Below are 22,611 nucleotides of genomic sequence, written 5' to 3'. Positions count from 1 at the left end.
ACATATTGTTGAACTGGAGTCTTTATCTATAATTCCCCCATTGGTGAAGGGACAGGGGTCTGTGTCTGTGATTCTCCCACACAGTGGCAGAATGGGGATCTGTGTCTGTGATTCCTCCAGACAGTGACAGGGAGGGGGGTCTGTGATTTCCCCACATGGTGATAGGACGTGGGTCTTTGTCTGTGATTCCCCCACATGGCGATGGGACGGGGGTCTGTGTCTGTGATTTCCCTACACGGTGATAGGACGGGGGTCTTTGTGATTCCCCCACATGGTGATGGGACGGGGGTCTGTGTCTGTGATTTCCCTACACGGTGATAGGACGGGGGTCTGTGTCTGTGATTCCCTCACACAATGATGGGACAGAGTATAATAGGGAAAGGCACAATTACCATATTTTACTTCAGGATGCACTATCACTTGATAAGGTTGACAAAGAGTCAACAGCATTTTGTAGTTCACATGGTCAGGGTGTTTATTTATCAGCTTCATAGGTGCAAGGATTACCAGATTCAGAACATGTTTCATGTGACATCAGCCTCAATGATGCCTGTTTGAGTACAGGGGATTTAACGTCGGCTCTGAGCTATAGGTGCCGGAATTTTGATATCTTGTCCACGCTGGAGTCTCTTCTCACACTCAATTAAATAGTTGACTCCATCAACCACCAACTGAACCAACTCCACCTGGAGAAGGAAATTCAATATTCCTGTTTAATCTTTTATATTTGAACAAAGGACACACACAACAGTTTGACCATTCTGCTGGAAATAAAACTCATCCCATTTCTCTGCCGTGTCCCTTAACCTCCAACCTGCCCCTTCCCCTCCTGCCTCGCAACGCCCTTCCACAGCCAAGTCCCTGACTTGCCTCACCCTACCCTGTCCTTCCCCACATTCTGAATACGCCCAAATCCCCTCCTGCTCTCCCCCAATCCTCTCCTCTGAAGAATCCTATCCCTTTCCCCTTCCGCTCCCACAAATTCTCTAAAGTATGGAACTCTTCTCAAGGAGCCTGACTTGCAAAATCCAAACGAAACATCTCCTGTTAAATCTGGTTTTGTGCATAGACAGGAAATGCCACAGAAGGCTGTGGAAGTGAAGTCATTGAGTATATTTAAGACTGAGATACAGAGGTTCTTGAGTATCAAGGCGATCAAGAGTTCCGGGGAGAAAGTGGGAGAATGGGGTTGAGAAACTTGTCAGCTATGATTGAATGGCTGAGCAGATGTGATGGGCTGAATGGCCTAATTTCTGCTCCTGTGTCTTACGTTGATTAATCCTGAGTGCACCAATAGCTCAGTTAACAACCAATTTCCATATTCAAGCAAGTTCGTAACATGGCTCCTTTAGATTTGCTTGAAGTTAAACACATTCTCTGCAAACAAAAGCAACATGTTTGCCTTCTATCCTTTTGCAAATTACCCAGGCACTGAGGGTCCCTATAATTTAGAGTGATGCTGGAAAAGCACAGCAGTTCAGGCAGCTTCCGAGGAGCAGTAAAATTGACATTTCGGGTAAAAGCCCTTCATCAGGAATACCTTTTGCCCGAAATGTGGATTTTCCTGCTCCTCGGATGCTGCCTGAACTGCTGTGCTTTTTCAGTACCACTCTAATCCAAACTCTGGTTTCCAGCATCTGCAGTCATTGTTTTTACCTGGGTCCCTATAATTATCTATTTGCTACACCACTGTCATAAAGAAAGCAATCAGAAATACATGCCAAATAATTGGCACTGTTTTCTCCAGAAAAGCTGCACATGTCTATTCAACCAACCTCTCCCCTCCAGTCTTTCCCTATCCCCTCCGCATCAGAATCCCCTTCCTGTCCTCTCTCCCACTGCCTTTCTCTCAACCATTCCCTTCCTTATCCCACCCCTCTGGCCTGGCCTGTCTTCCTGTCTCACACACAGGGACATTGCTGGTAAGGACAGTTACTCACCTCAGATTTCCCCAGTCGGTCCAGGTTCGAGATGTCAAACACACTGCCCACAGCCGCAGTGTCCACACCCCCTGTCCCTCGTTTCTGCAGACGAAGGTTCTCCAGGATCTTTGAGAAGCGAGGATCCTGAATCAGAAAAACAAGTTAGATAACAAGTAGCAGCTTCTATCGAACAGAAAACTGTTGGTTAAAATCCAAACATAGGGGTTTCTCATGCTTTGGCCAAGTGATGAAGGGCAGGAGTTGGAATGATAATGCTGATGTCGAGGTCTCAAGGAAAGGAAGATGTGGTTTTTATAGAACAGTTCACAGAGCGCTCAAATCAGGATTACAATATTTTTCCCCATTTGTTAAGGGAGAGATTGTTCGAAGAGACCAGCCATTTTGAAGGCCAGATTGCCAAGTCAACTTGGGCAACATCGTGGAGATTTTATCATGTGACCTCCTCTCTCTAATCAGCTTCCCTGGACAGTCTCACTATTGGTCAGTTGATGTCCATCTTCATCACACTGTCTCACAGCCAAACAAGAAGGAGACAGACTCTTCTCTCTCAATCTAAATAAGGAACAAACTTCCATCTCCATCATAGACCTTAATTTTTTAAAACAACCTGTTGACGCATATCTTGACGCATGACTGGGGGAGGTGGGATTTGAATCCAGACCTTCTGGTCCAAACACTACCACAGTGCCACAGGAAGATACCATTTCAGGAACAAGGGGGTTCACTCACACCAGGACCCAGTGCCCCGAATGAGCTGCTCTATGTAAGGACTCTGGTTATTCTAGTTAAGACTCTGCTGTCAGTTGGGAACTGCATAGAGATGGTGAATACTCCGTACCCATCACATTACCTCAGGCCACAGCTTGCATTTACTTCCTGACTGAAGCTGGTCATTTGTTTACTGAAAAACGAAGGGGATGAGTAAATGGCAGTGAGCTGATAGGACCTGCACGGTCACCTGAATATTGACAGGTTTCAATTTCTTCTCTGCATCTTGTGTTCATTACAGCAAAATGTCCAACTTTAATTTCAAAAGCTCATAGGGCAGGTTAGAGACACAGTGAGACTCACTATACACTGTGCCCATCAAACACTCCCAGGACAGAGCCAGCACAGGATTAGATACAGAGTTAAGCTCTCTCTACACTGTCCCCATCAAACATTCCCAGGACAAGGATAGCATAGCACTAGATACGGAGTAAAGCTCCCTTTACACTGTCCCCATCAAACACTCCCAGGGCAGGGACAGCATGAGATACAATGCACAGTAAAGCTCCTTCTGCACTGTCCTCTTCAATGATCCCCGACCCTTACTCCAGTAGAACTCCTGTAAAATCTTTGTGATCATAGATAAGCTGCAGAGCTGGGCTGAGAGGTGGCAAATGAAGTTTAATGTGGACAAGTGTGAGGTTATTCACGTTGGTCGGAGTAACCAGAATGCAAAGTACTGGGTTAATGGTAAGATTCTTGGTAGTGTAGATGAGCAGAGAGATCTCGGTGTTCAGGTACACAGATCCTTAAAAGTTGTTACCCAGGCATACATTGTTTTAGCTTTTATTAATAGAGGGATCGAGTTCCGCAACCATGAGGTTATGCTGCAGCTGTACAAAACTCTGGTGCGGCCACACTTGGAGTATTGTGTACAATTCTGGTCACCGCATTATAAGAAGGATGTGGAAGCTTTGGAAAGGGTGCAGAGGAGATTTACTAGGATGTTGCCTGGTATGGAGGGAAGGTCTTACAAGGAAAGGCTGAGGGACTTGAGGCTATTTTTGTTAGAGAGAAGAAGGTTGAGAGGTGACTTAATAGAGACATATAAGATAATCAGAGGGTTAGATAGGGTGGACAGGGAGAGCCTTTTTCCAAGTATGGTGACGGCAAGCACGAGGGGGCATAGCTTTAAATTGAGGGGTGATAGATATAGGACAGATGTCAGAGGTAGTTTCTTTACTCAGAGAGTAGTAAGGGTATGGAATGCTTTGCCTGCAATGGTAGTAGATTCGCCAACTTTAAGTACATTTAAGTCGTCATTGGACAGGCATATGGACGTACATGGAATAGTGTAGGTGGGATGGGCTTTAGATTGGTATGACAGGTCGGCGCAACATCGAGGGCCGAAGGGCCTGTACTGTGCTGAAATGTTCTATGTTCTATTTCTTAAACCAGCTAACCTGTGGGCTGTTCATGTCAGGTTCTGTTTAGTCCTGCTCCATGTTAAAGCAGCCTCTGTTTTGTTTCTTGTGAGCAGGAATCCCTGTGGAATCTCAGCCCCCTAATTTGTCACTTAATTTCACAAGGAGTTCTATCATCGTCTAAAGGAGAGAGGCCTACCTTATTCCCTTTCCTTTCACTGGTATTCTCAGCATGTAGTTTGCGAATGTTTTGTGTATCAGGACTAACTGATTTCAGCGTCATGTACAATGGAGAGTAAATGATGTCCATTAGAATTGAAGCCCAGTTGGAAAATGAGATTGAGCTGGTACCTTGCTGAGCATGGGTAGTTTGATGTGTACCCCAGCTCGGAGTCCAGTGCCCAGGTTTGATGGGCATGTCAGGATGTAGCCAAGTCTCTCATTCCACATAAACTCCCAGCCTTTCTCAGCGATCAGTTTCTCAACCTGGAAAAAACATTTTTGTTTCAAATCTCAGCATTGTATTCTGTTTTTCTAACAGTGGCAAGGATGAATGGAGTCATAGAGTTACATTGAGTGTACAATATGAAAACAGGGCATTTGATTTTGTGCTGCAGCTTATTGTCTACACCAGCCTTCCCCAGCCCCCTTTCACTAGCCCCATCAAGTTAACATTCACCATTCCTTTCTCTTCAGTTTGTTCACCCGGTTTCCCCGAAATGTAATCTATACTATTCACCTCAACCACTCCATACGTTAGTGAATGCTCAACATTCTCATCAGGCTCTGGATAAATGAGTTGACCTCTTGTAAAATGTAGTAATGGTGACTAAACCAACAAGACATCAGTTTCAGTTCTGCTCAGACAGTAGCATCCTCGCCTCTGGGAACACGTTGTGGCTTAAATGCCACATTAAGTGATAATATAGATGTAAGTCTCATGCCATATTGAAGGAGTGAATTATCATCGGTTTCTTTGTCTTAACGTTTAGATGGATATTAGCAATATAACATTGACCTGGAAGACATTGAGTGGTTCCTATTGATTAGGAAATATTTCTCTTGTTTTCTTCCCGGAATATTTCCCCTCATGAGCCTTCAAGTCAATTCGAAATTGATGCCAGCCAATGGGTGATTTACATAAGTGATTCCACTCACAACAGCACCTTGCATTTATATAGTTCATTTAACATGTTAAAACGTCTCATTAATTCACAGGACAATTAACGACACAATAACAGTTGGAAACCTGCCCCAATAACAGCTAGGACAGGTGTTCAAAACCATTGGTACCTTACAGGAGGAGATAGATAGGCAGACAGACAGACAGACAGACAGACGGATGGATAGATAGACAGATAATTCCAGAGGGAGTTCAGGCAGCCCCCTTTCACCTAACCCCATCAAGATAACATTCTCCATTCCAGAGTGTAAGCTAAACACAGCTGAAGGCGCAGGCAACAATATAGGTGCAAATGAGAGGGGGGTCCACAAGGTCAGAATTGGAAGGGTGCAGCTGTAGGGTTGGCAGTGTGACCAGAGCCAGGGAGAAGCAAACCATGATGTGGGAGTCTGTATTGGTCCGGCATATGGCGGTGATGCATGAACCAGACTTGGGAATGGGCAGCAGGATTTCAGATAAGTTGCATTAATGGAATGCGGATAATGGGGGCTGACTAAGACTGTTTTGGAATTGTCAAGTCTGGAGATATCAAGGACATGGATGAGTTGTCACTTCATGAATTCAAAGAAGAGGGTTCATTGCCTGTATACTGTAGCCCAGTGTGAGTCAGCATCATTTACGTACAGGGGAATGAACTGAAGAGGACTATTACTCCAAGTGACCTCTGTGATACTGTTCTATAAGGAAAGCTTGATCATAATGATGAATTCATTATAAAAATCTATTGTAAACTGGTGCACTCATCCTTGAGATGTTTAGAAATTCCCAGATACGGTGCAGTGTTTATTTTTATTGGTGTTAACTTGCTGAATTTTCAAATACTGGTGATGGTAAGGTTATTTTTGTGAAAAGCCCAGATTAAAGATGGAACATTACAGTAAGATTTGCTTTGATTTATTATTGTCACATGTACATGGGTACAGTGAAAAGTTTTGTTTTGCAGTGCAGTACAGGCAGATTATACCATACAAAAAGCATTAGGGTCATAGAACAGAGTGAGGAATACAATGTTACGGCTGCAGAGAAGGTGCACAGGGAATGAGATCAACATTAAATTTAAAATCTGAGAGGTCCATTCAGAAGTCTAATAACAGTGGGGAAGAAGCTGTTCTTGAACCTGTTGGTAGATGTGTTTGAGCTTTGTATCTTCTGCCTGATGGAAAAGGTGGGGAGAGATTATAACTGGGGTGGGTGGGGTCTTTGATGATGTTGGGCTGCCTGCCCAAGGCAGTGAGAAGTGTAGATGGAGTCAGTGGGTGGGAGGTTGGTTTGTGTGATGGTCTGGGCTGTGTTCACAGCTCTCTGTAGTTTCTTACGGTCCCGGCCAGAGCGGTTGCTGAACCAAGCTGTGATGCATCCAGATAGACTACTTTCTAGTGTGTTATTCCATAAAGAGTCTTTTTGGAAATTCCAAATTTCCTGTACATGAGTCCTCTTCAATGGTTAAAACCAACAGGGCCAGCTTTGTTGCAATAGCTTTGCTCCTGTTTAAATTCAAAAGTGTGCGTGCAAAACAAAAGTGCAGTCTTTCCCACCCACAGTCTGACCAACAACGAGGCACAGAAAGGCCAGGATGAAATGGTAAACAATTCGGATCAAAGGTGACAGAGAGGCGGGATGAATTGAAATTTCAAGAGCAAACGACTGAAACAAAAGGCAACTTGTAAAAGTGAGGAGGAGGCAGTGGAGAAATGCCATTCCAGTGGGAGGTGGATAAAGGAATGCAGGGGTAATAGGGGACAGTACCATGAGAGGTATTGACACCATTCCCCACACAAAGATTGTGAGTTTAGACACTGCAATGCCTGCCTAGTGCCAGGCTGTAGTAGATCTGCTAAGTGCTGGACAGGATCTTACAGGGGTGGGGCTATGATCAAGTCAGTGTGGTCTATGAACGTATCAATGACGTAGGTAGGACAAAGAAGGAGGTTCAACGAGGTCAGTCCAAGCAGCTCAGTATCAGCTTAAGAATCTCAAAGATCACAATATCTGCATTATTATCTGAGCCATGTGGCAGAGAGCATGCCATCTCAGAGGGAGATAAATGCATAGATCAAAACCTGATGTGGGAGAAGTTCCTCTTTTTGTTACTTGCTTTTCCCAGCCTCATAACATTTAAGAAATATTTGAATGAATGAATGAATGGTTTTATTGTCACGTTATCTTACAATGAGAATACAACAAAATACAGAGAAAAGCTTTCAGCTGTTGTCATGATTCAGCGCCATTTTGAATAATTTAAGAATAAGGAAAAGAAAGATTTAGCTTAAAGAGAGTCTGTCAGTCCTGAGACAGCTCATCACCATCAATGATATCTGTGTTGCCGTTCCCTCCTGCACTGCCTCACCGCCATCTGCACCAGACCCAACCAATGTCAAAGTCGCCAATTCTTGGGCACCATCTTTAGTTGCTGGGTCAATTCTCCTCAGCCACTGTCTCACTGCCACCTGGACTGGACCAACCAATGTTGGAATCTCGCCTCTCATGCTGGGCCCACCTCCTCACTGTGACTGGGATGCCCTCCTACAGCTTCGTCACTGCCAGCACCAGACCCAACCAACAGAGAAGTCAACGGTCCTCTGTACTATCTTTTGCTGCTGGGCCTACTGGTGCCAGGCTCTATGTTTGCTGCGGAAAGTAAGTAAAGGCCCACTTGAGGTCCGCACTGGGCCCATCTGAGTTATTAGATGTGCAATGCCAAGGTATACAAGGCAACATGCCAAGTGCTGGAAAATAGGGTTAGAATAGCTAGGTGGTTGTTTCTGACTGGCACAGACTCAGTGGGCTGAAGGGCCTTTCTCTGTGCTGTCGACCTCTCGGACTCTAAGTGTGTTTCGATTCGTGTGGCACTCGCATCAGAACTGGGCAAAGTAGAAACTGTATGGATGTGTTAGTCTCCACCTGAACTGACAGTGTTCTTGCAAACTGCATATTGGGAAATAGAGAGGATTTGACACAAAGTAGTGGGGGCAAGGGATTAAATTTGGGAAGACATGGTAAATCAAAGAGGAGAGTGAAGGAAAAAGATAAATGGATGAATACGTGAAATGATAAACAGATCAGGATGGGATAAAGGCAGCAGATAAGGGTAAATGTTACAAAAATAATTAAAAGATAAAACAAAACCTTCTGTATCTGAATGCATTCAAAGCAAAGCAGGTGAACTGAGCACATCAATAGGAATAAATTGGTACAACTGAATACTCACTATGGGGACATGGCCACAGGAATTGGTTCCTGAATATTGAAAGGATATGTTATATGGGGTAGTTTATCAGGATGGGTAAAAGATTGTCCAGTTAATGGGAAACAGAGGCTGCCATAAATGGCTTTAATTTCTGGTTAACACAATATAACAAATGGAATACCCCAGTGAGCAGAGCTGGACTCTCAGCTTTTTTGCAGTTTATACAAATGACTTGGAGGTGGGGCTGGAAAGTACACGCGCCAAACTTGCTGATGACAAAAACATGTCTTGAAGGTAGGACGGTAAGTTGTGAGGAGAACACAAGAAAGTTAGAAAAGGACATTGATGTGTTATGTGAGTGGGAAAAGATCTGAGTAATGGACTGAAATGTGGGAAAGTGGGAAAATGTCCATTTCGGCAGGAAGATTATAGGAAAAGAAGCAAAGCATCTAAAAGGTGAGAGATTGCAAAGCTCTGGGATGCAGAGGGATCTGGGTGTCCTAGTGAGTGCATCCCAAATGCTTAGTTTGCAGGTACAGCAAGCATTTAGGAAAGCAAGGAAAATGTTCTCAGTTACTGTAAAGGAGAATTGAATAAAAAAGGTTGGGAGATTATGCTTTAGTTACAAAGGGCACAGGTGACACTACATGTGGAGGAGTGTGTACAGAGTTGGTCTCCTGATTTAAGGAAAGATGTAATCCATTGGAAGTCATTCAGATCAGGGTTACTTAACTAATAACTGGAATGGGTTGCCTCATGATAAAAGAATCGATTGGCTCGGTTGGAGTTTAGAAGAATAAGAGGTGATTTGATTGAAATATAACTGCTGGGAGGGGCCAGTAAAGGATGTAAACAGGATGTTTCCTGTTTTCAAAGAAATCAGAATAAGGAGTCACTGTTTAAAATAAGGGGTTGCCCATTTAAAACAGAGGTAAGGAGAAATGCTCTCAGGGAGAGGGAGGAAAGTCTTTGGAACTCTCTTCCTTGAAAGGAAGTGTAAACAGAAACTTTTTATGGCAGAGGTTGATCAATTCTTGTTAAGCAAGCCAGGGGGTGAAAGGTTAGAAGCAGAGTCAGCAGTACTTCAGAGTTTCTTAGGATCAGTAAACTGCACACAGTCAGGAAGGAGAGATCACACCCAGTGTGAGACACAGTCCAAGTGAATACACAGTTCAGGGAATCTAGAGGCAATGTGGGAAAAGAAATGGTAAATCTTTCTTTTCTTTCCCCATCTTAACAGTTTAAATTTTAGTCGTCTGGTTGAAAGGTTAATCCAGTGACTGAGGTTCCTTATCAGTCGATCACCTGCAGTAAAAGTTATCTCAGCTCTGTTTAAGAAAGTGTGACCAGGAAGCTGTGCCTGGGCAGGAAGGAGAGATTACATCCAGAGTGAACGATGAGTGCGTGCATTATTTGGGGAATTTGGAGGCACTGTAGGAAATCAGCGCAGAGTAGAAGAGGTGCTATTTGCTTGCTTATTTTTGGCTCATGATTTGTAAGGTGTAAGGATAAGTTGCAGATAAGAGTGACACAGGTAAACTGTAATTTCATTGGTTGGTATTTGCTGCTACTTTGACCATCTATTAAAGGTTACTTTCAGACTGAAGGTAAATAGGGGAAATATTTACAGGTTACAAAATAAAAGACCAGTGGGACATTTTTAAAAATAAAATTAAGACCTAACTAAATAAAACATACATGCAGGACCAAGAGATGTGTCGTACCTGTGTGATGTTGGAGCTGCTGGACCCCACTGTGGTTCAGAGTGACCACATCTGTAGCAAGAGCTGGTTGCTGGAGGAAATGCTTGATGAGCTGGAGTCTGAGCTGATTCATTAAAGAATGGGGAGAGTTACCTGGACGCCATGTTTCGGGAGGTAGTCGCACCCCTTTAATTAACTACCTTGAATCCGGCCCGTCATCAGGGACAGGGGTGTGCCTCCGAACGAGGCTGGTAGAGGGATGCAGGTGGTAGTGCTGAGGGAGCCTCAGCCCTTGAGCTTATCTAACAGGTTTGAGATTCTAGCTCCCTGTGTGGATGAGAGTAGGGGCTGTAGGGAAGATGAGCAAACTGACTAGAGAACCATGGTGTAGGTGGCCATTCAAAACTGGCGGGAGAAAAGAGAAATGCATTTGTAATCAGGGATATCATAGTCAGGGGAACAGACACTTCCCTGGGACCAGGATTGAGAGTCCCGAAGACTGTGTTGCCTGCTTGGTGCTGGGGTTCAGGATATTTCATCTGGGCTGCAGAGCAGTGGGAAGGGAGATTCCAGTTATCTGGTCCATGTAGGTACCAACAGTATGGGTAGAAAGAGGAAAGAGGTTCTGGTGAGGGAGTATGAGCAGCTAGGAGTTAAAGTATAAAGCAGAACCAATAGGTAATAATCTCAGGATTGGAGAGCAACTAGCAACTTGGAGGGACAGATCGTGTTGAGGAAGTGGGGAGGCTGCAAGAAGGACTTGGACAGGCTGGGAAAGTGGGCAAGGATGAGACAGATGGAATATAATGTGGGAAGGTGTGAGGCTATAGACTTTGGTAGGAAGAACAGAGGTGTAGACTGCTTTCCAAATGGGGAAAGGTTTTGGAAATCGGAAGCACAAAGGGACTTGCCAGTCTTAGTTCATGACTCTCTTAAGGCTAACACAGAGGGCCATTACACAGAAAGGCAATTACAATGTTAGAATTCATTTCAAAAGGGCCAGAATATGAGGGCAGAGATGTCCTGCTGAGGCTGTATAAGACTCTGGTCACACTGCGTTTGGAATATTATGAACAGTTTTGTCCCCGGATCTAAGGAAGGATGTGCTGATGTTGGAGAGGGTCCAGAGGAGGTTTACAAGAATAATCCCAGGGATGAAGGATTTGCCATATGAGGAGCAGTTGAGGGTCTCTGGGTCAGTACCCAATGGAGTTTAGAAGGATAGGGAGGGGATCAGATTGAAACTTACAGAGCCCAGATTGAACAGACATAGAGAAGATATTTAGGAGAGATTAGGATCAGAAGGCATGGCCTCAGAATGAAGGGATGACACATCAGAATTGAGATGGGGAGGAATTTCTTCAGCCAGACAGGGGTGAATCTGTGAAACTCATTGCCAAAGAAGACTGTGGAGGTCAAGTCATTGAGTGTATTTAAGAGAGGGATAGATAGGTTCTTGATTAGTAAGGGGAGGAGGCAGGAGAATGAGATTGAGAAACCAATCAGAGTCGAGAGTGTGGTGCTGGAAAAAGGTCAGGCAGCATCCGGAGAGCAAGAGAATCAATGTTTCAGGCATAAGCTCTTCATCAGGAATTCGGCTTGTGCCCAAAATGTCAATTCTCCTGCTCCTTGGATGCTGCCTGACCTGCTGTGCTTTTCCAGCACCACACTCTCGGCTCTGACTTCCAGCTTCTGCAGTCCCCACTTTCTCCTGAGAAACCTATCAGCCATGATTGAATGGTGGAGCAGACATGATGGGCCAAATGGCATCATTCTGCTTCTATATCTTATGGGTAGCTGGAAATATGGAGTAATCAGATAATCCATGACCTTATTCACTGACAGTGCAGGCTCAAGGGGCTGAGTGGGCTACTCACTTTCCTTATTCATATGTTCCCCTTGAAGCAGGTTTGAAATTTCCCAATCAAAATTGGACTTGTGCTAAATCAGGGTTCGGTTTAAGGGCTCTGGAAAGTTAGGGATTGTTGGATTACTAGCACAACATTCTTAATGAGCCAGTACAGGCACATTGGGCAGAATGGTCTCCTCCGATGCTACAAGAAATGTATGACAGTGGAGGCAGGATCCTAGTGGATTGAAACTATTTACCTCTTTGAGACCCCGGCAGAATTTGTCAAACACCCTCTTCATGTTACCTCCTTTCTCCATGGAGATAATTCGAGTGTGGTCCTCTTCATTGACCCAGATTAAGAAAGTCTTCTCATTATTGTGCCTGTAGATAAGTGGGAACAAAATGGTTTAAGTTGGTTATTCTTCTTTGATCTGTGTTGCTTCTAGATTTCCTGAACACAGGATTCTTCCTGGTCTTATCCTATATCTGCCATCTCTGGGAATTCACACAATAAACTCTGAGCTGCATGGTCCTCTTCAAGAGAGACCTTAAAACCCAGGATGTTAATCCAGCTTTGAGTCACCTCCACCCCATCACCCTCACAGCTCATTCCTTAAGTTTGAGAGCCATATTTTTAAATTTATGTGAAACGCAGAGGGATATTTTCCAACATCAAAGATGCTGTATAAAAAATGGAAAAAGTCACTTGTGGATCTATAGAGCACAAAAACAGGCCATTCAGCCCATCATCTCTATCACAGTTCTTTGGAAATGCAGTCTAATTAGCCCCACTCCCCAGCTCTTCTAGCACAGCCCTGCCAATGTTTTGCTTGTTCCAGAGTTCATTGAATCATCATTTGAAAATTACTACTCAACTTGTTTCCATCCCTCATTTTCAGATCATCACAACTTGCTGCTCAAAAGAAAATTTGCTCTTTTACTCTAGTTATAGAGTTATAGAGGTATACAGCACGGAAACAGGCCCTTCGGCCCAACTCATCCATGCCGACCAGATTTCCTAAACTGAACTAGTCCCATTTGCCTGCATTTGGCCCATATCGCTGTAAATCTTTCCAATCCATGTACCTGCCCAAATACCTTTAAATGTCACTTCCCCTACAGCTCGTTCCAGATATGCACCACTGTCTGTCTGGAAAGGATCCCCCTTAATTCTTTCCACTCTCACCTCAAACCTACAGCTTCTAGTTTTAGACTCCTTTCTATCCATGATCTTATTATTTTACATATACAGATGAGACCAGGAGCAAGGGCTCAAAACCGATACCAGGTGAATTTGGTAACAGGAAGATTTTGTTCTTTCGTAGATAATAAATAGTGATTGATGGAAAAGGAGCCCATCCTTACCCAGGTTCTAAACTTTTATTCATGGTCATGTACATTAAAAACATGGACCTCCAAACTCAGCAATCACTATTTCAGTCTGTACCTCAGTTAGTGCTTACCACCTGAGGATTATTACATACTCATCAGCTTTACCACTAACAGTTCTTCATACAGCGACCACGATGGGGAAAAACTCCCAAATAGAATAACGAGGATGAAAATCGGGGAATTATTTTAAAAATAAATGAAAGCTGCTGGGTGGGGAGGGATGGTGAATGGAAGGGCCTTTTCTCATGGTATTCTGCCTTAGTTTATCTGCTTTGCTGAAGTTCTCATCTGGGTCTTTGTTACTTCAGACTATTCTAAAGCACTCCTGACTGACCTCAGTCCTCCACAAACCCGAATTTACCCTAAATTCTGCTTTTAGAAATAGAACTGTACAGCACAGGAACAGGCCCTTCAGCCCCCAATGTGCCGACCATTCCACCAAATTAAACTAATCCCTTCTTCCTGCCCTTGGGTCCATAACCGCCCCCCCCCCAATTCCTGCATATTCATTGGCACCCCTCTCATATCTGCTTCCACCACCTCCCCTTGGCAGTGTGTTCCAGACTCGTAGCTCTCTCTGTGTAAAAACATTTGCCCCTCACATCTCATTTGAACTTTCTACCCTCACCTGAAATGCATACCCGAGATATTTCTCTGGCGAACAGATTCTGACCATCAACCCTATCTATGCAGCGCAATTTTACAGACTTCTATCAAGTCTCCCCTCAGCAACTGCCGCTCCAGAGAAAGCAACACAGGTTTTTCTAGCCTCTCCTTATAGCTCATATCCTCTAACCCAGGCAGCGTCCTGGTAAATGTCTTCTGCACCCTCTCCAGAGCCTTCTCTTCCTTCCTGTAATGTGGCAACTAGAATTGAACGTAGTACTCTAAGTGAGGCTGAACCAAAGTCTTATAAAGCTGCAAAATGACATCCTGACTTTTGTACTCAATTCCTTGACCAATAAAGGCAAACATGCCATACAGCTTCTTTACCACCCTAACTACTTGTGTGGCCACTTTCAGGGAGCTATGGATTTGAACCCCAAAATCCCTCTGTAGATAAATGCTGTTCAGGGTCCTGCCATTGACTGTATACCTTCCTTCACATTTGATCTCCCAAAGTGCCGCACCTCGCACTTACCTGGAATAACTTCCATTTTCCATTTTTCAATCCATATCTGCAACTGATCTATATCCCACTGTATCCTTTGACAACTTCCACACTATCCACAGCTCCACCAATCTCTGTATCATCTGCAAACTCACTAACCCACTGTCTACATTTTCATCTAAGTCATTTATATATATCACGGTTAAAAATCACACAACACCAGGTTATAGTCCAACAGGTTTAATTGGAAGCACTAACTTTCGGAATGCTGCTCCTTCATCAGGTGGTTGATGAAGGAGCGATGCTCCGAAAGCTAGTGCTTCCAATTAAACCTGTTGGACTATAATCTGGTGTTGTGTGATTTTTAACTTTGTAAACCCCAGTTGAACAGCGACATCTCCAAATCATATATATATATATATCACAGACAGCAGGGGTTCCAGTATGGATACCTGCGGAATACCACTAGTCATGGACCTCCAGCCTGAAAAACACTCTTGCACCGCTACTCTCTGCCTTCTATGGGCAGACCAATTCTGAATCCATGTGGCCAAGTTACCATGGATCCCATACATCTTAATTTATGGATAAGCCCACCATGAGGGTCCTTGTCGAACGCCTCTGTTTACACTGAGCTCACACTGACTCCTCACAAGACCACTACCCCTCCCTCCCATTCTCTGCAATGTTCTCCAGCACCTTGACCCACTGAGATATTTCTCCTCTAAATCTGGGCACCTTCCATGTTTCCTATTTCAGCCGTTTCACCAGCTTGGGCTGTAAAGTTCAGGAATTTCCTTGCTGAAACTCCCTGCTTCTCCCTCCTCCTTGAAGCTAACCCCTTGGATGAAGCTTTTGGCCAGCTGCCTTAGGGCTGCTTTTGAGGCAAATTCTTTGACAGATTTTTGAGTTCTTAAGTCATTATTCAATGCCAGCTTGCTTTTTCTCGCAGCTGGTTCCTGCCTTACTGTGTGTTTCCTTCAGGTTGTTTGAAATATGAATCTCTTGGCTTTGGGCCATTGTTTATCCTGTGGCCTTGCTTCAATGTAATGATAATTGAACAGACTCCACTCCACCAGACTAATACTGAGCCTCCACTAATCCAATCTGAGTATGGCTGACTGGGGATTAAACAGATCTGTTATGGGTAAGGCTTACCCTGCATAGTTCTGCAGTCTGTTGTCATGTTGCCTGGAAACACTATTCGGTAACGATGGAAACTGGGATAAGTGATTATGCAAACGGACAAAGTCAAACTCCAGCCTCTGACGTGAGATTTAAAACACAGATATTCAGCCGATTTGCAGACATTCACTACTGGCTCTCAATTTTAACCCACACTACTCTTTCAAGCTAAAATGTTAAGTGTGGTTTTGTGCTTGATACATGAAGTTGGTCAGTCTGGTTGGAGCTATTTATGGAGGTTTGTCCATGTCATGTTCTGATCACATAACATGGAATTGTGCAATACCTGATTACATGCTCCTGCCTTAATATGATTTTTATAAATGTTGCATTTATTTGATGAAGCTCAGATCCCCTTTGTCCTCAGGTCTTTTTGCTTATGACTTTGCATTGATAGCCATTGCAGAGAAAGTAACAAGATCTGTCCACCAGGGAACTGGGGAATCTGGGGGAGACAGGATAAACCCTGGTGTAATGATTGTAATGAGGCCAGCCAGCTGGACCTCACAGAAAATGAGTTCTCTGATTGAGGCTGTTATTCTGGTTCAATCAGTGAACCCGGGCTGACAGATATAAATAGGAGTGTTCCCCCTCCAACTCTATTTTGATTTAGTCCCTACCCTCCCCTTCACTGTTTGATCACACAGCATTGCCCTTCGATGTGAAGGGCACTGTTTGTCACTGGCCACCCGGGTGTTCTCCTATCTTCCTGGTGGTGGAGTTTGAATAAAGATTGGTGCACTTTGTGTCTTTCACTGTGTCTCCCACCTGCACACACACGCCATGGGTGTTGGGAAAAAAAATAAGCACTACCGCACTTAGGTGGGAAAAAAAGAAGAAAAAAAAGAAAAAACAAAAAAAAAAGAAAAAAGAAAGAAAATAAATAGGAGTGTTCCCCCTCCAACTCTATTTTGATTTAGTCCCTACCCTCCCCTTCACTGTTTGATCACACAGCATTGCCCTTCGATGTGAAGGGCACTGCTTGTCACTGGCCACCCGGGTGTTTTCCTATCTTCCTGGTGGTGGAAATTAAATAAAGATTGGTGCACTTTGTATCTTTCACTGTGTCTCACACCTGCACACACACACCATGGGTGCTGGGGAAAAAATAAGCACTACCGCACTTAGGTGATAGTGTGGGGGTTAAATTATTTTAAAACAAATAAATAAATAAATAAATAAATAGGAGTGTCAGACACCTTGTTCACTCTGAGAGCTGGCTCTGAGGGAGCTGGATCAGTGTTAAGGACTCTCCATGTGTGAATAAAGAGTGACTTGGTGTGGGAAGACTGACCTCTATGCAGTTATTTTACCCCAGATCGGGGGAGGGGGGAAGATGGAAACCAATGCATTTCTTGCTATCAGCTTGACTGAAAATATTGAGACCGTTTCCCCTCACTGGAATCCCAAGCTCTGAACTTAAAGGTATCAGAGATTTCTATCCTGGAATCTGGGCTGAATTCAAGACCATTTTCAAAATGGAAGCCACTGTACCAGATTCCTCTCGCGTTCTGTGAATCTATGAATTAAGATTAAGTGTTCAGTGTCTTACAGTGAGTTGCTCCTGCTCTGTGTCTGTCGTGTCAACCAAGCTAATATCCTCCAATCAGACTTCTCTCTAAACCACCCCACCCACCCCCCACAACAACACTTCAACATTCTATCCTGGTTCTGTAAACCCCCCCCTCCCCCGTCTGTCAAAGATTAATCAATCTCAAGTTGGGAATGTTCAGTCGAGCTCCCTCCCTCCAAAGTCATTATCCTTTGCCCAAAGTAGGCAGTCCTGATGTGTTCGCTGAAAATGTGTTGCTGGAAAAGCGCAGCAGTCCTGATGTTATACCTCAAGGCTAGATTTCAGGGCTCCCACTGTTAGCCCTTCACACCTAGAATTAGGGCAGGATGATGGGATAGGAGTTATACTGATTAACTCACCAGATGCCGCGTGCATCAGGCCAATCCCTCGCCATACCTGCAGCAGTCAGCAAAGGTGACACTGGTTTGTCAAACAGGAAATGATCCTTTGGAAAAAAGGAATTACATTCATTCAACCCGTTTACTCAGGGACCGAGCAGAGCAACACACAGGCAGCAACCAGTGACAACTCGGGCTCAGTGATTGCACTTGTGTTCACTGAGACACAAAGTGATTTGGGACTTGAGTTTCTAACTTTCACTATCCCCCATCAAACATTCCCAGGACAGGGGCAGCACACCGTTAGATACAGAGTAAAGATCCCTCTACACTATCCCCATCAAACACTCCCCCAATCAAACACTCCCCCCATCAAACACTCCCAGGACAGGGACAACATGCCATTATATACAGAGTAAAGCTCCCTCTACACAGTCCCCATCAAACACTCCCAGGATAGGGGTAGCATGGTGTTAGATACAGAGTAAAGCTCCCTCTACATTATCCCCATCAAACACTCCCAGGAAAGGGACAACATGCTATTAGCTACAGAGTAAAGCTCCCTCTACACTATCCCCTTCAAACACTCCCAGGACAGGGATAGCATGGGGTATTAGATACAGAGGAAAGCTCCCTCTACACTGTCTCCATCAAACACTCCCAGGACAGGGGCTGCACGGTGTTAGTTACAGAGTAAAGCTCCCTCTAACTATCCCCATCAAACACTCCCAGGACAGGGACAGCATGGCATTAGATGCAGTGTAAAACTCCCTTTACACTGTCCCCAACAAATACTCCCAGGACAGGAGTAACATGGATTAGATATAGAGTAAAGCTCCCTCTACAATGCCCCCATCAAATACTCCTGGGGCAGGGGCAGCATGGATTTGCTGACAGAGTAAAGCTCTCTCTGTACTAACCAACAATGTCCCTCAAACTCAGACTGAGAGTAAGTCTCCAAACACTCTAATTGTGATTGTCAATTCGCATAGAATGAGGGACAGTGCGATACTGCAGGGTCCCAGGAGCTTGGTGAATATTTAACAAAATCTTACAATATTGAATCCTTGCAGATATAAGAAACATTCAGGACACATTGGAAATGCTAGTGTGGAAGCCACTAGTCACTGCACCAGCCAGTTCCTTCTAACCAAGATGAATTGTGGTTCATTGTCTTACATCAATGAGCTGTTGCTGCTCTTTATCTGTCATACTGCTCAGACTGTAGTATTTTCCAGCTAGATCTCCCTTTAATCCAGCTAATGCCTCAACAGTCACCCTCTCCACCTCTCTCCTCTCAGCCCGAGTGCAGGCAGGAGGCATGCTGAGTCCTCGAATACTTCGACCAGTCCTGACACGTGAGGAAAGAACATAGTTTTCATCAAACTGTCCATTCCTAATCTGTAAAGGAAACAAAGATAGGAAACTTCATAGTTTGTGCTTAACTAGGAAGAGGAGACAATAGTGAACCTTACCTGATTTTTATTTCCACTGTTCACCCATTTAATTCCCTCTATTTCCACATTTAATCCCCTCCCACAGCAGCCCCCACCTCCATACATTCTCGTCCCATTCTCCCCCACTGTCTCTACCCATCCATTAAATCTCCCTGTTCCCCAGCCCATGTACACTCTCCCCCGTCACCTTGGAACATTCTACCATGTTAAAAGATATTTAGCCTCAGCCATTGCTCAACAAGTTTGTTTTTTTTCTCTATTTTATGTTAGTATATATTTGCTGCTCACTTTGCTTGCATCCAGATCTGTGGGGTGTTTCATGGTCCTAGGATCATATCCATTGTGTCTTTCCATAATCACAGGGTCAAAGATATCAGCAAAGACCTGCATAATGTGAACAGACATCATTAGGTAGTATTCCCTGAAGGTAAGGTCAAGCAGCATCAAAGAGTACAGCACATTAAAGGAGTGGGATACTGTTGAGAGAATGTGATGAACTCATTAAGAAGAGTTTTCAGAATGGGTACAAAGAAATGTTTCCTTACAACTGCAGAGAATTTCATCAACATTTCCAGGTCAGGTATAGCACGGAATCAATTACAGAGTAAAACTGCCTCAACTCTATCCCATCGAATACTCCCAGGACAGTTTCAGCTTGTGTTAGCTACAAAGTAAGGTTCACTCTACACTGTCCCAATTGAACATTCCCAGGGCAGATACAGCACAGTGTTGGATACAGAGTATAGCCCCCCCCTACATTGTCCCCATTAAACACTCCCAGGGCATGTTCAGCATGGGGTTAGATACAGAGTAAAGCTTGCTCTATACTGTCCCCATCAAACACTCTCAGGCAAAGGTAGCACAGGGTTAGTTACAACGTAAGACACTCTGTACAGTTTCCTCAACAAACACTCACAAGATTGGTACAACATAGTGTTAGATAGAGTTGAGTTCTTTCGACACTGTACCCATCAAATGCTTCAACATTGAGATTACTGTCACCCATTTCATATTCAGGTTTCTCCTTGTAATTAGAGTTGTCATTGATGTCAATAGTCTGGGTTGGATGTGACCCGCAGTACCAATGTGAAATGTCAATGTCTAACTCATTCTTATCTAAACTCTCCCCACTACTGATGTAGCCTATTCACCTTTGTAACAACTACTGTGTGATATGTCTGGTCTCTGTTAGAAGAGTCTGGTAATACATTCATGTGATGTGAGTGATTTCGTTTTTGATATCCAGCCGTGGAAACTGCAATGAAATCAATGTCAAATAGTTAAAACAGTCTAGTTGTTGAAATACTGAATCACTGGTAACACACCCAGTTCAGGATGTAACTGATTTACAACGCTGATGTGAAAATTACATATTAATATTTCATCTTGGATAATAAGCACCTATCATCCTGCTGGCAAACAGTACAGATTGGAACCTCTGTTTGTTTAATCTCTGGTTAGATTAATCATTTGCTCATTTTATTGGCTTTAATATGCTTTCAGTTCATATTATGAAAGATGCAGGTCTGAGATAATTTTTTTTTTTAGATTAGATTACTTACAGATTAGATTACTTACAGTGTGGAAACAGGCCCTTCAGCCCAACAAGTCCACACCGACCCGCCGAAGCGCAACCCACCCAGACCCATTCCCCTACATTTACCCCTGCACCTAACACTACAGGCAATTTAGCGTGGCCAATTCACCTAACCTGCACATTTTTGGAGTGTGGGAGGAAACCGGAGCACCCGGAGGAAACCCACGCAGACACGGGGAGAATGTGCAAACTCCACACAGTCGGTCGCCTGAGGCGGGAATTGAACCCGGTTCTCTGGCGCTGTGAGGCAGCAGTGCTAACCACTGTGCCACCGTGCCGCCCACTTCACAGTGCTCCACTTCACAGAATCTCACTTGCCTGCTCATAATTCAGGCACTTTTGATAAGGTCGTTCTGCTATCAGGCCACAGTAACGTCCCCTTGCAACCTTGCGCTATAGAAGATCATCCTATGAAAAGTGTTGTAGAAGATTGCTATAGAAAATCGTTAAAGAAACAGTGTTCACAATTCTTCAATTGCGTTATAGCCGATTTGCATTGGCAAAATGCGCGTTATAACAGAATGCTCTTATTCCAATGATTCAAGCCTCCTTTGTGACCCTTCACCCCTTAGTTGTGACTGAATTATCAATTCCAAAGAAATGCAATACATATTGGTTGTGAGCTACTGTTCTGTGGATCATTCCAACCCCTCACCAGCAACACCCCCCTCCCCAGTAACTCATAGAAGAGACAAAATGCCTTCTATTGTGGCTGGTGTGGAGCATAAAAAAGGGATCCATTTAAATATTCATATGTTCCCAAATGAGGGTTCAGGGATGTGCTGAGGTCAGGAGGAGTGTGAAAGAGAACAAGTCAACAGAAGTGGACATGCTTGTCGAGCACAAGTCTGGGTTTTCAGAGTCTAGATTAATGCAGAAAAGAGAGTTTTTGCTGAAACATTTCATTTTGCACTCAGCGGGACAAATGCAAGAAATTCAAATTTTCAGATGATCACAACAATTCATACTACAAGAGGAATGGGTGCTGATTGGTTGCGAAGTAAATTTGGGATGCTTTTTTTCAGGTGAAGCCTTGGCAACTGGGGATCTAAAGGCTTTCCAAAGGTACTGGGTAATTCAAAAACATTGCAAGGCTTAAGGATACTTCTTTTGTCTTCAGAGACTGGATCCCTGCATACGAATGTAAGTTGCTTCTAGCAAGTGTAAATAAACCACATTACAAGCTCAACTGATTATCTTAACCTGCTTCTTATTGTAACCCTGAGCATATACAGGTAAGATCAGGACATCACTGATAGTCAAGCGCCTGCATCAGACCATAAATGCATTTTGTAATAAATGAGCCCCTTCCATGTTTCCTCTGTATCTATAATCATTCCCTGGCTTACTTACCTCATAGGATTCTTCATCCCCTGCAACCATGCCCACAGTCTTTATGAAAGGGTGCCCGGGATTGTCCACTCCGGTCTGGATGGACTGATCCAGTGTCCAGCCACTGGGTGTAGTCTTGTCTCGAAGTTTGGCATAGATGGCCGGGGTCAGGCAAGATGACATGCAGTTGTTGTGCTTTCGAAGGTCAGGGTAGTCAGCGCTGAGAATATAAAGCAGAATGAGTGTATGCCTGCGATATTGACTGAATTTATATAGTGCCTTTAATGTGGCAAAATAAAAGGAACTTTGAGAAACATAATCAGAACAAGAGCAGACATTGAGCTAAAGAAAGAGCTGTTAGGATCAGCAGAAATAAATTGTCAAAGAGATAGTTTTTGACAAGTGTCTGAAATGAGGTCATGAAGCCTTATTGACTAAGGACAGCTTGGAGAGATGAACCTATGAGCAAAACTGCAGTGAATTACCCCCGGCAGTTGATGTATGTTCAGGTGAAATCACATTTCACAGGTGACATCTAAACTCAATCCCATCTCAACTGACAGATCATACACAGACCAAGTGTCAAGTTGGTGGATGATAATATCGAAAGCAATGTCCACAGGAGA

The 22,611-nt window shown here is 44.0% G+C and overlaps 1 protein-coding gene across 6 annotated transcripts in view; it reads right to left on the bottom strand.

Annotated features, from left to right (window-relative positions):
• Positions 1 to 449: 449 nt before the first annotated feature.
• LOC122542559 (creatine kinase U-type, mitochondrial) overlaps positions 450 to 22,611 on the bottom strand; it is a 39,833-nt gene continuing 17,671 nt past the window's right edge. For all 6 annotated transcript variants that reach the window (XM_043680441.1, XM_043680440.1, XM_043680445.1 and 3 more), the window contains exons 3-10: positions 22,007 to 22,205; positions 19,345 to 19,440; positions 18,779 to 19,000; positions 17,621 to 17,706; positions 12,258 to 12,381; positions 4,427 to 4,561; positions 1,941 to 2,066; positions 450 to 686 (exon numbers count right to left, since the gene is read on the bottom strand). In XM_043680441.1, coding sequence (XP_043536376.1) covers positions 570 to 686; positions 1,941 to 2,066; positions 4,427 to 4,561; positions 12,258 to 12,381; positions 17,621 to 17,706; positions 18,779 to 19,000; positions 19,345 to 19,440; positions 22,007 to 22,205 — 1,105 coding nt within the window. In that variant the 3' untranslated portion in view covers positions 450 to 569. The remainder of the gene's footprint in view (positions 687 to 1,940; positions 2,067 to 4,426; positions 4,562 to 12,257; positions 12,382 to 17,620; positions 17,707 to 18,778; positions 19,001 to 19,344; positions 19,441 to 22,006; positions 22,206 to 22,611) is intronic.

Source organism: Chiloscyllium plagiosum, chromosome 40 (assembly GCF_004010195.1).
Source record: "Chiloscyllium plagiosum isolate BGI_BamShark_2017 chromosome 40, ASM401019v2, whole genome shotgun sequence".
NCBI classification, from domain to species: Eukaryota; Metazoa; Chordata; class Chondrichthyes; order Orectolobiformes; family Hemiscylliidae; genus Chiloscyllium; species Chiloscyllium plagiosum.
The sequence above is the reverse complement of the archived record's forward strand: the minus strand, read 5'-3'. Positions and strand labels throughout refer to the sequence as shown.